At 48.2% G+C, this 13,039-nt stretch overlaps 1 protein-coding gene across 8 annotated transcripts in view; it reads left to right on the plus strand.

Moving 5' to 3' along the window:
- Positions 1–569: 569 nt before the first annotated feature.
- The window catches only part of PGS1 (phosphatidylglycerophosphate synthase 1), a 71,577-nt gene continuing 59,107 nt past the window's right edge, over positions 570–13,039 (plus strand). For 2 of the 8 annotated variants that reach the window (XR_006728847.1, XM_045525709.1), the window contains exons 1-2: positions 570–659; positions 12,556–12,745. Coding sequence is in view for 6 of the 8 variants with exons in the window: in XM_045525709.1 (XP_045381665.1) it covers positions 619–659; positions 12,556–12,745 (231 nt within the window). In the remaining 2 variants the exon portion in view is untranslated. Of the gene's footprint in view, positions 660–2,560; positions 2,716–12,555; positions 12,746–13,039 lie in introns of those variants that run through there. The other 6 variants (XM_045525707.1, XM_045525708.1, XR_006728846.1 and 3 more) reach the window with 5 other exon arrangements.

A 13,039-nucleotide genomic window follows, 5' to 3' on the forward strand; every position in this document is an offset into this window, starting at 1 on the left:
CATCCCTGGAGGCAGAAGGTGGGCTGGCCAGTTTGTACCACCCTCTTAACTTTGCTCACAGCCCCGAGTTGGGGAGAGACCCTCTCTCACAGAGCAATCTTGAGGAGGAGGGGCCTTCCTCTTGCATTGGCGTGATTGTCGGTTCAGAGCGTGAATCACAGACAGTGAGGCATGGGCCCTTGGCTCAGGATTTCCTGGTGCTTCCTGCCTGGGAGAACAGCCCCACTCTCAGGGGCAGCGGCCCACCACTCCCTGACGTCAACTCTCCTTCCAGTGAATGGGTTTCCTTTTCCGCTTGGGAAGACATGGGGTCTGCCGTCAGCCCCATCAACCCTGTCTTTCTAACCCTGGCACCTCCTGTCTGGGAAGGAGCAAGTGGGACTAACGAGAAGCAGTGGGTGAGGTCAGGAGGGCGAGGGGGACTGAGAGGACAGATGCCTTCTCACAATCAAGGAGTGAATGAGAAACCCCATCAGCAGTAGTGTCTCTCCCAGGTTGTGCGCTCTCCAAGCAGCTCTGGGGCACACAGAATGCTCTCACACAGGCTCTCCGGGCCACCTGTGTTTTCTGGGAGGGTCTTGTCTTATCCCCTCTACTTGTTCTCAGTATCCAGCCCAGATGAGACCTCCTGGCAGAAAGAGTGCCTGTGCTGTCATCATGTAAGTGTAACTATTTAAAAATTGCTTACTCTCTGAAAGCCATTATTTAAAATTTTTGCAACCTCCAAATGTTCATGTTCTGAGGCAAAGTTGTGGTTGCCTCACTTTGGTTATAGCTCTGTCTGTTTCAAACTAGCCATGAAAGCCAGAGGCTCTCGGTGTGTGGTTTCAGAAGAGACCGGGTCATTCCCTGCTGTTTATCCTTAATGTATTTTAATGTATTAACTTACCATGCTATCAATATTGCCATCTTTTTTTGAGGCTGGAAATTCCCAGTGAGATGGTACTATGGTTGTTTGTCTCTCTTAATGCCTCACACAGCAAAATACCATAGGCAAAAAGATGCTGAGAGCTCTTTTTAGGATGACTGGGATGCTCCTGTGGTCCACGTGGCACTCACCAAGCATCACGGTGGAGCCATTCAGCCAATGTTTACTCTACAACTACCACGTGCCAGGCACTATGCAAAAGCAGAACTATGCAATGGATGGTCTTATTCTAGTTACTGGAAGTTAGGACATTTGATGATTCACCATTTCTAACTTGGAAGAGTTGAATCAAATTCCACCTAGTATTTGTAAAGTTATCTAAACTTAAAAGTTCAAATCAATCTGAAATACTCATTGATTGTAAACAATTTGGAAACTCCTGAATAGCACCAAATAACCAACATTTTGGTGTATTTGCTTTCAGTCTGTCTGTATGCATACTCACATTCTCTCCTTCCCCCCACCCTTTCTAATTTTTAACAAAATGAGATCATCTCTATACTACTCTTTGGTAATTTGGCTTTTACACTTAATGTCATTAAATATTCTTCTAGAACATTGTTTTTTATGAATGTATGGTCTTCCAACATACTGATGTACCATTATTTACTTAACTAACTCCCCTGCTGTAGATTACTTCCACACTTTTGATATCATGATATCATGAGATGAATATTCTTGTGGGAATGTGTAATTAATTTCTTTGGGATAATTCCATGGGAGAATTCGGAATGCTGTTTTCAGGGTGTCCATATCATTTTAACCTCACGACACCCCCCTGGGATAAGTAGGATATGATTGTGTCCTGCAATTTTTCCAGTTTCTAGGTCCCAGCCCATGTGGGCCAGCCAGGGAGCCGCATCTTACAGTTCAGAACTCATCTCTTCTGCCTTTTATGATGCTGCGAGGTTTTCCTTTGTAAAATTAGCTGCAAAAAGTGTTCTTGGCATGTAGGGATGTGCTCTTTCACCTTCAGAGCATAGAACTGTGCATTTCCAGGGGCCGGTGACACCTGCGTCTTTGGGCACATTAGGAGGGTGGAGGACTTTTCATTCATCTCACATAGGTTTGTTGAGGCTGCTCTGTGCCATGCAGCTGCAGGCGCTGGGAATAACAAGGTGAAAACTTCTTCCCCGCTCAGTCTGGTGGGGATTTTCCATGGTTCTGCGCACCTTGGTGTGTGAGTGTTAACCAAGTTACAAGACCTTGTCCATGTCTAACTAACACCTTGGGGGTATCGTGCAAGTCTAACACCCTACCAACTCCAGCCTGAAACAGATAATGGACCTGAAAAGCAATCCCACCACTGGGAGGTTAATTTTGACAGCTGGTGGGGGTGGGGGGCCGTGGAGTGAATGCAAGGCATCCTTTCCCCCGGGACCCTGATGATGGAGCGCAGGTGTGCGGACCACCTCGTACACCTGTGCACACCTCCCTGCGCGTTTAACCGGCGGGCTTTCGACCACCCTCCTGCCGAGAGACCACTGCTTGGTCTGTGCGCCCCAGGGGGGAAACGGAGGCTTGTAGGGGGCCGTGCCGGACCACCCTCCCGGGGCCGGGGCTCCCGCGCCTGCGCGCTGCCGCGTGTTCGCGCTCTCTGTTGTCAATAAAGTTCTAGCGCGGCGGAAGCGGAAGCGGAAGCCGCGAGTCTCCATGGCGGCGGCGGCAGCGGGGCCGGTGTTCTGGAGGCGGCTGCTGGGCCTCCTGCCTGGCCGCCCGGGGCTGGCCGCGCTCCTGGGGCGCTTGTCCGACCGCCTGGGCAGGAACCAGGACCGCCGGCGCAGGAGGTGAGAGAGGCGGCCGGCCTGAGAGCCAGACCCCGCCGCTGCGGCCGGGCCCCCCGGCGTCCCCGGGCCCGGCGCCCTGGGCTTCCACGGCGAGCCCCTCCCGGTGTCCCCAGGCCCTTTTCTGCCGCCCAGGGCTCAGCGCCTGGCTTCCCTGCTTCTCCCCTGGCCTTGAGGGAAGGTGGGCGGGCGACCCGTGCGCCACTGTCAGCCGGCTCCAGCCCAGCGGGCCTCCTGCGCAGCCCGGCCGGTCCCCGCTTCCCCTCTCTGCCGTGCTTGGTGGCGAGTCCCGGCCTCTGGCCACTTACACCTCGGAGGAGGAACTGTGTGTGCGTTTAGGGAGCTTCGGTCAAGCTCCGGAGGCTAAATTTATGTCTTGGTTGGGCCCTAGGATGTGAGTGTTGGAGAGTCTTGTCACGAGAGACACTGTTTAGGTTCGGAGGGGTCTTTCCCTTAAGTAATCCTGGCTGTGAGGTGACTTGGCGGGGGTGAATCAGCCTTGCTGGGATTTTGTGTGTGCAGCGTTTCTCACATCCTGCCCGAGAGAGCTGTGAGGCAATCCTTGGTCAGTAACACGCAGGCATGGGAAGAGAAACCACTTGAAACCCATTTTACACTTTTTAAAGTGCCTGTGTTCCGGAAAAGTACTGAAGTGAGTTATGTAAATGGTGAAGTAGGCTTTGGAGCAATTTGTTCAGGCAGTGGTCTTTTTTTTTTTTGAGACAGAGTCTCACTTTGTTGCCTGGGCTAGAGTGCCGTGACGTAAGCCTTGCTTACAGCAACCTCAAACTCCTGGGCTCGAATGATCCTCCTGTCTCAGCCTCCAGAGTAGCTGGGACTACAGGCATGCACCACCATGCCCGGTTCATTTTTTCTATATATATTTTTAGCTGTCCATATAATTTCTTTCTATTTTTAGTAGAGACGGGGTCTCGCTCTTGCTCAGGCTGATCTGAACTCCTGAGCTCAAACAATCCGCCCGCCTCGGCCTCCCAGAGTGCTAGGATTACAGGCGTGAGCCACCACGCCCGGCCCAGGCAGTGGTCTTTAAAAGTCAACATTGGCCAAGAACATGCTGACCTAAGAGGCCTGCTACTATTGCTAATATTAAAAAAAGAGGAAAAAATAATTTTGTGCAAATAGTTTTATTATTAGAGAGATTTGAGCCTTACACTTGAGCCTTAAAAAAAACCAAAACCTTAGAACTGTCTCCTTTAGTTGTGCTTGCATTGTCTTAGATTTTGTGTCTGTGCTCCTTGGGTGAGATTTGACCTCCTTGCCTTAGTACAGAGATCTGGGATCCAGTCATGTGTGGTGATTCTAGGTACATAGAGCTTACTTCATATTGAGCTGTGGTGGAAGTTTTTCAGCAAAAACTTAAGTTTGATCTAGGGGAACTTTTAGGTGATAGATTCAGGGCAGGATGAAACTCTTGGAAGCTCACTGAAGAGAATGGCTCTAAGTTTCACATTGGTGAAGCTAGTGGGAATGGGGGTGTGGAACAGGTGGCCTCTCTATTTTCTGTATTTCATTTTCATTTTTTTGGCACTTAGACCTGTTCGTTTCAGTGGGTAGTGAAGTCAGATGACTTCTACATCCTGGCATCAAACCACTGAGATTTGGTTTAAAGTTTCAGAAAACGTTCTACCCTCAAAGACAGGATGTTTAGGTGACTTTGTCATTTTCCTCTCTGTGTTTAAACTACATGAAAAACATTTCATTATTAATCATTGTTTAACATTAGAATTGATTACTAAAGAATGTTGGGGCAATCTCCACAAATTCTTTTGAAAAAGGCATTTCCATGACTGTGCCTTTAAAAAAATTTTTTTTTAAAATTTCAGGATATTATGGGGGTACAAACATTTTGGTTACAAGTAATGACTTTGCGTAGCCCAAGCCAGGGCTAGAGGCGTGCCCTTCCCCCATACCGTGCGCACCTGCATCCATTAGTTGTGAGTTTACCCACCCCCACCTGATTGACACCCAATGAATATTACTACCAGGTGAGCACCTTAGTGTTGATCAGTTAGTACCAACTTGATGGCGAGTACATGTGGTGCTTATTTTTCCATTCTCGTGATACCTCACTTCGAAGGATGGGCTCAAGCTCTATCCAGGATAATGTAAGAGGTGCTATATCACCATTGTTTTTTGTAGTTGAGTAGTATTCCATGGTATACATATACCACGTTTTACTAATCCATTCATGGATTGAAGGGCACTTGGGTTGTTTCCACATCTTTGCAATTGTGACTTTTGCTGCTATAAATATTTGAGTACAGATGCCTATGATTGCTTTTTTTATTGATGGTGGGAGGGGCAGTGGGGATAGTCTAAATTGACTTCCCAAAGTCTTTTTTTGTAAATAATATCAATGGATGTAGTTTATGTGGCTCCATATTTCTTCTTCATTACGCTGAGAGGGATAGTTGTTTTTCTGGGTCAGCAATTCAACCAGAAGCTCAGTTTCTTGGGCATTAAAGTCAGAAGTTCTTTCATTTATTTATTTATTATTATTATTATTTTTTATTTCGACATATTATGGGGGTACAAATGTTTAGGTTAAGAAGTTCTTTTTTATTTATTTATTTTTTTAAGGCTGGTCAAGTGAAACAGTGGGAGTGGAGAAAGAACAAAGGCATCTGTAACTGGTTGTGATCAATTACTTGTAAACACCACTGCACTTAGACCAGCCCAGAAGTTCTTGTTTTATAATTCTTGGAAGTAATACTTATGCTAGGACTGAGGTTAAATTCTTTGACTAGTATTGAGTGATACTGTAAGTTTCTGACCCTTTCTTTGCTTTACTCGGTTTGCAGATTTTTTTCTGAATCTTGGTAGCCTTGGTGTTCAGAGTTATTCATGTCTGTTGTGGCTACTCACCCTTTATTGGCTGCTGACTTTCGTTTCTTCTCCATTGTTCAGTTGCACCTCCCAATTCCTCATTCCCCGAATGATGTGGTTTCTTGTAACTCACTAATCATTGATTCATTGCTCGTAGCATGCTGTGTAGTCATGTGCTTAAATTATTTTAGATTTTAGCTTATCAGTCTGACTCAGTTGTTGGAGGGGCTGGTAAATCTTCATGGCTAGCAAAAGGAGCATTTCTTTTACTGCTGTTGTTTCCTTTCAGGCGCAGAGACTGCCATAAAGACAGAGAACTCTACTTAAAATTACTGCTAATTAATGATTTAGAAGTACTGTTGTTTCCTCTTAAGCAAGCATCTGACTCATGATCATTAGGGATGCTGGATCCATTCATTTATTCATGTGTGTACAGAGCACTGCTGTGCTGTGCTAGGTGCTGAGGAAGCAAAGATAAAGACAGGCCCGCCTCCAAGATGCTCTGACACATAAACAGACAATTACAGGAAAGTAGGTAGAAGGTCGTGGCAGTACCTAGGAGAGGCACCTGGAGGTCATAGAAGGCTTCCTGATGGCAGTCACTCTAAGCTGTTTTGAAGGAGGGTAGGAGTAGGCTGGGTGAAGAAGAGGGAGCGGATGTTCGAGGAATGATAGTGAGTGACGGAAGGCAATTCTGAGGTCCCCCTGGTACTGAAACCATTTCTAGGAGGTGACTGGGGATACCAAGTAGGGGAGGAAGGAAGGGAGGAAGGGAGAGAGGAGGTAGGAGCATGTCAGTCTTCTGGGCCAGAGACCCAGGAAGGCAGACTCTGAGAGTCCATGTATGAATTCTTTTGATAATGGTTCAGGCCTGAAATGAGGTGTATATGAGGTCAGGGAAGTGGGAGCAGAAAAGAGGACTGGATTAGAATCAGTCCTGATAGGGCGCATGGAGGTTGGAACACTGCACTGAAACAGGGAGAAGGAAGAGGAGCAGGTTTGGGGATGATGATAAGGTGTACTTGGGCCTGTTAGTTGGTATCCAGGTCCCTCCAGGTGGAGGTGTTCAGTGTCCCGCTGACTGTGACAGAGCTGGAGCTCAGGAGAGGGGGACATGCTTCAGATAGTTTTTTGGAGTCATGGGGCTACACAGAATGGGCTGGTTATTTGGAGTAGGTGAGACCTAGTGGGGAATGTATTAATAGGGTGTTAGTCCCTGACCTTGAATTTGCCTGTCATGCAAGGAAATATTTTTTCTGTGGCCTACTTTTTTTTTCTTTTTAAACTATTTTCAGTTTGAGTTGTGTGTGCCCATAGTCTTTATTTTTCAAACTTAAGTCCCATTTTTTTCTATTCTAGGTGCTTGAATGTGTGTGTGTTGGAGGGGGTAGGGGTTCCTAACTTTCTTGTTATAAGAGAAACAGGTAACTAGCAGACTGTTCTTTCCATTAGATTTTCTTACATTGTAATGGCAGGCCAGTTCGACTTGTAAGTAGTTGCTGCTCTGAGGGACCACCAGATTTATGGAAGTTACTTTTTCTTTGAACTTCCTAATGTTGGGACCCAGTCTTTCTTACTCCTTAGAGTTCAGGACAGCCATCTCTTGGTTTATTTATAACAATATGATGGGGTGGGAGGTGCATGTTAGAATCAAAGCATAATTTTTCTAGATAATTCACATTTGATCTTGCAGTGAATTGAAAGATTTACAACTGACTGACTTTCCCAACTGTATAGCCTTATTAATATTAACAAGTGCCCCTGAGCACATTGTAGCTGGTGATGAATTAGGCTTAATCAGTTGTGTGCTGGTAGGCAGATGGAAACCAGGCTGGGATTAAAATGTTCTAATAGGTAATCCTCTTGTAAATAGTGTCTTCTGATTAATGTAAACGAGTTGATTTCGAGGTTGTCAGGAGTCTGGCTGGCTGAAGCTGTTTGGAGTAGTAGAACATGTGATTGGTTCTCCTCAGGCACTCTGATGTGTCTGGTGCATTTGGCTACCCTAGGTGTACTATGGGTTATAAATATATTAGATTTCTGGCCCCCAATGTAATCAACTTCCTTTTGGCTAAGCCGGGAGGAGAGTCATCTGGCAGCGTGTAAGTGAACGCTGGAAGCCCTGGCCTCTCGTGCTGGACTTGTTGTGGGAGTTCAGCAGGCCGTTGGTCTTTTGTAACCTCCGGGAATCCACACTCATTTCCCATCCTCGGGTTTAGGTCTTGCATTAGTCAGGAAGGGCCGCCTGCTGCCAGGGTTGCAGGAAGTACGGTAGCTTCACGTAGTTTCTGGAGCCTTTCTCAGGAAGTGTTATGACTGTTGCTCTTTTCTCATCAGTTCACTTTTTTACATCTAAATGTGTATGACTGAGGGGTAGGGTGGGTTTTTCTAAAAAAAGTAGTTTCTGAAAATACTGCAATCCAGAAAGCTCAGTTTCTTTTAAAAACTCATTTCTTTTTTCATCGTTTTGTACAGATTTGGGTGGGATCCAGACCACAGAGTCTGTACCATGAATCTTATCTTACGGTTTCAGAAGGGCGCATGGACCTTTAGACCATGTCTCCCAGCCCACAGTGGGGGACACTGAATTAATGCCCTGTGCTGGGTGCGCTGTCCGTGATGCCATTGTGGGTAGTCTGCAGACAGACCTTCAGCTTTACCATATTCTTTGTTCACAGCCTCACATACCCGATTTTGATAAAACCCTAAGATGTTGGCCTACTACTTGTTGTGTCCCATCGATAGTGGGTGACATTAGGTACTGCAGCTCCAGGGGAAGCAGATGTGTGTTCTCTGGCACCTGGAGAGGATGTGGAAGGGTCTTCTAAAGGTGAAGTGTAGACCAAGGTATAATTCTCTGGCGTTTGTGGGAGCTGGGTTGACCTCCAGGCACGCTGTTGCATGGCCAGAGGAGAAAGGTGAGGTGTGCTGGTGTTTTTCCACGAAGCACTGGCTGCTTCAGAGTGTTCGGTGAAATGAAAAACTCCTATCTCCCCACGAAAGGGAGAAATGCCTTCTCATTTTCCCCAAGGCTTCTTGTGTAAGTAGGTGTGTTCCATAGTCTCTTAGCTGCTGTGTGCTTGCACTGTTTGCCTTTGGCTGATTATTCTGAGCTAAAGTCCCACTGAGGTCCTGTGCTTCTATGTGTGTGTGTGTGTGCGTGTGTGCGTGTGTGTGTGTGTGCACGTGTGTGCACGCACGCGCAGGTGGGCCAGGCAGGCTTCCACTGTCCTCACTTGGTGGTTGCCCCAGTCCTCCTCGAGATGGTGGGAAGAAACTTCCTCCCCTCTCCACCGCACCCCTCCTTCATACTCACTGCACCTGCTTCCTCAGGTTCCCCCTTTTGGTAGTGGAGGCCCTCAGGTCGGAGATGCCCGTAGGTCAGGGAGGGGTCAGGAGTGCTTAAGCCGAGCCCACTCCCCAGTTCAGGGAATTTGTCTGCAAATTCCACGGGAAGCCTTAAATCACATGACTGAACCTTTGCCCAGCGTCAAGTGTTCTGTGGGCGGTAGCTGGAGCTGGGCTGACTGTGAGAGGATTCCGGTCCCATTTCACCTTCAGGGTTGCAGGCTGCGGATTGTTTTGCGCTGTTTGTTCGTTTGTTTTGGTTATTGCTGAGGTTTGCACGGTAAAGGAGTACAGCTTGTCAGATTTTGAATCCCGAGGCACTGGTGCTGTGGGGGACCATGTGCCCTTGCCATGGCCCTGTTCTCTAAACTTCCCCAGCGTTCCAGAGTAAAGGACGGAGCCTTCAGAGAAGCAGGGTTGGCAGAGCCTTATCATCGGACTTCCCATCCCCTGCCACTTCCTCCTTCCTCTGACTAGAACTGGGAACTCGATGCTATCTAGAAAGACGATTCTGGGGAGCCCGGGTCTAGATGTGGAAATTGTGTGTGTGTGTACTGGGTTAGTTCTCTAAATGCTGAATGTGACATACAGCTAGGCTTCTTGCGTAAAGTAACCACAGCCTCGCTGCCTCCTCAAATCACTTGGGGCTTAGTTTCTTGACTGGGACATGTGGTTTCTTAGTAAACCTCCCTGGTGTGTGGGCAATTGCCTTTGCAGGTGGTCGGCCCCTGGAGGTCAGAATTATTGTGCAGCAGGGGCTGCTGCTAGCACAGGGATAAACCTTTTCTGAGAAAATTCCCAGGAGTTACGTTGTGGAAAGCCGGGAACTAACCCCCATGGGGTTCTGGCTGATGTGGAAGGAAGAAAATGGGCCCCTGAGCAGGCCCTGGAGGAGAGAGCAGAGCGGGTTTAGAATGGGATTGGCTCTCTCTGGCCTGCTGACCTGCTTCTGCTGGATTTTGAGTGTCACCAGTCCAGACGTGGTCTCCTCGGCATGTGCCATAATTGTGGAGACCTTTATAAAACTCTTTCCTCTTTTCTAATCACCTTCCTTTTTAGATACGTAAAATTGTTACTTGAAGGTTGGGTCTCCACAATGAATCCATGAATCCTAATTGGCTTTTAGTTCCTTCTCTTCTCTAACAAAAATAAACCTGTCAGTGCACAGATTAAGCAGGAAGCCAACATAAAAAGCCTTCAGTAACTGTTGGATGGAGGCCCTGGTGGAACATTCCCAGGGAGAGCTGCCTGGTAGGGAAGAGACCTGCCTAGGGAGCCGCAGGGCGCTGGGGCTCGTCTAGCCTGGTGCCTGGCAGAGTGGCTCTCTCCCAGGCAGGACAGAGGTGGTGGGCGGACCCTGACACCTGTGTAGAGAGAGTGTGTGTGTGTGTGTGTGTGTGTGTGTTGTGTGCTCTCTGAGCTGTTGAGGCCTTCTGACGTTTTTCTCTTGAGAGTGGTTTTTGCTAGTTCCTCTTCTGTTTGCTTGTACCTCTCCTTGCCTGGAGCATCCCCCCTTTCTGCATTTCCTGTTTGAATTCCACAGGTTATTCAAGGCCCTGTCAAGGTAGGCTGCTGTAAAACATCCCCAGTGGCCCAGGCGTCCCCAGCTCCCTTTCTGATGACTTGTAGCATATGCACTGGACATTTTGACCTTGATTTCATTAACTTTAGCGTTTCCTCTTGTGGTGTTAGAGCATTTCAGGTGTGTAGGTCTATGAGGCTGCCAAGGTTGTGGGAGGCAGAGAATGTGCCTGGTTCTTCATTTGTACCCTCCAAGGTACATAATAGGTGGTCATGTGATAACTTGAATTGAGACTTAAGTTGACACTTGGCCTCCTCTGGGTTGCTGTGTGCCAAGGAGGGTTTCCTCATCTTTTTGGGAGCTGGTTTGTGTCTCTGGGCTCCTAGGAAGGCCACTGCAGAACTGCCCATGTGGTCTGGAGCGGTGCAGGCGGAGCCCTGCTTCTTGTGTGCTCTGAGGGCTGGCAGGAGTGCTGTGAGGCAGGGCAGACATTGATCTTACCCTGCTGTCAGCCTTCCCTCCACAAACACTGTGTTTCACTGATAAGTATTAGACATTAGGCCCCTTTGGGGCTTCAGACAGGTTGCTGTGTACCCTTCCCATTGTCCCATGGTTTTCCGGTGGACTGAAGGATCCTTCCTTCTCTGTGGCCCATGCTTTGGGAAATCCGTTGTTCACACATCTAGGCCTTTAGTTTGCAAGCCTGTGCCCATAAGTGACATCACCCCCTCTAGAGACAGCGGGGGAGGGCAGCTGCTTCCCCAGCTCTGCTCTGAGGGCCGGGCCAGTTTCAGGCTTCCAGGTTCCAGAGAGCCGGCACCTTCTGCTGTTGACTAAAGTTTTCTTGGCAGTGAATCGCCATGACAGGCCGGTGGGCTTTCTGGGAAGTGCAGCTGTGGGCCATCTGGCGTCTGTGCAGGGACATTTATGAACCCTGGGAAGATTCAGTGCTTTATCATGAAGCGAGCAAGTGAAATCATCTTCCTGGAATTTGTGGCCATTCAGGCTGTGGGGTGTTTCAGCATCTTCTCAGAGTCCCTCTTAACGTTATGCATCAAAGAGGATTTTCCTGCTGCTGTTTGCAGGACTGGAATTCAAAATTGGGTCGGGTCTGCGTGGGCTCTGGGTGTGCAGTCCCTCGGGCCCGTGCGCCGCAGGTGTCTCAGTCACTGGGCAGCAGAGATGTGGCCCATGGGCAGAGCCTCATCTCCTCCAGGCTCAGCCTCAGTGGAGTGCGGACTCTACCAGGGCTGAGCTTTGTGTGGTTAAGTTAGTGCCAATCAGAGACGGGGTGCGGCCCCCAAGAAGGATGTATCTGATGTAAAGGGGTACTTCTGGTCCTCTCTCTGGAGATGAGCTCCTTTTCTCCAGCCTCTTCCTGCTCTGGCTTTTCTCTCCAAATCTGAGTTTTAAAGAGACAAAATTATTTTTCTGGGTCCTTCTTTGAATAGAAACCCTGTTTATCCCATGAATCATACAACTAGGGGTCTGGGCTGTGACTGTCAGACTTCTACCAGACTTACCCTGTTCCAGTTGGTTCCTCCCTTCCTTCCTTTTTTGCTTTCTTTCCTTTCTTTTCCTTCTGTCTGTCTGTCTCACTCTGTCGCCCAGGCTGGAGTGCAATGGTGTCATCATAGCTCACAGCAACCTCAAACTCGTGGGCTCAAGCGATCCTCCTGCCTCAGCCTCTCAAGTAGCTGGGACTACAGGTGCTACCACGCCCAGCTGTTTTTTCTGTGGGTATCTTTCAGTGCTGTCTGCACACAAATGTTTTTGAGTTGGATTTGTTAGGAGGTGGCAGTGTTAACCATGTGGTGGCTTTTGTGAGTTGACTTGTAGCTACTCTAAATTTGGTCCCTGAGTTGTTTGGAATCAACTTAAAGGTTTGGGGTTTATCCATCGACATTTATACTTCTTGAGTTGTTCAGCTAGAAGGCTAGTACGAGGAAGGAGGGCTGAAGGAAAAACCGTTTTGCAGAGCTTGACTTGGGCTCACTTTAGAAAATCGGAAAGTAGCCCAAAAAGCCAACCCACCTCCAATCCCCACCCCTCCCACCCTGGACCTGAGAGAGGCGTCTGCAGAAGTATTTGAGAAATATAACCTATTTGCATGTTTCTTTAACCAGGTCACCATGGCTGCTATTGGCTCCCTTGCTGTCTCCAACTGTTCCCCAGGTCACCTCGCCACCTTGCTGCCTGTGTCCAGAGGGCGTGCACAGGTTCCAGTGGATCAGAAACCTGGTTCCAGAGTTCGGAGTCTCCAGTTCTCATGTCAGGGTGCTTTCTTCCCCAGCGGAGTTTTTCGAGCTCATGAAGGTAAGTAAGTTGTGTCTAAAGGAAAGAAGTCTGAGTTGGAGGTTTTGGGGATCAGATTGGTGAGTCCTGAATGCCTTCTGTTCTGGCAGCTTTGGATGCTGCTCAGCTTATTACCCTTGGGTTCTACCTATTAGGTTTCAGTGTCACGGATGTTGGCATTGAGCCACAGTCAGAAGCTTACCTGTGGTGCCAGCATCTCAGAGAAGGGAACAGTGAGGACAGAGGCATAGACTTTGGTTCTTGTGGACACATTGATTCCCTTTGTTGTGTGTTGAAGTTGTGGGTCACTAGAAG

Source organism: Lemur catta, chromosome 15 (genome assembly GCF_020740605.2).
Source record: "Lemur catta isolate mLemCat1 chromosome 15, mLemCat1.pri, whole genome shotgun sequence".
Classification (NCBI taxonomy): Eukaryota; Metazoa; Chordata; class Mammalia; order Primates; family Lemuridae; genus Lemur; species Lemur catta.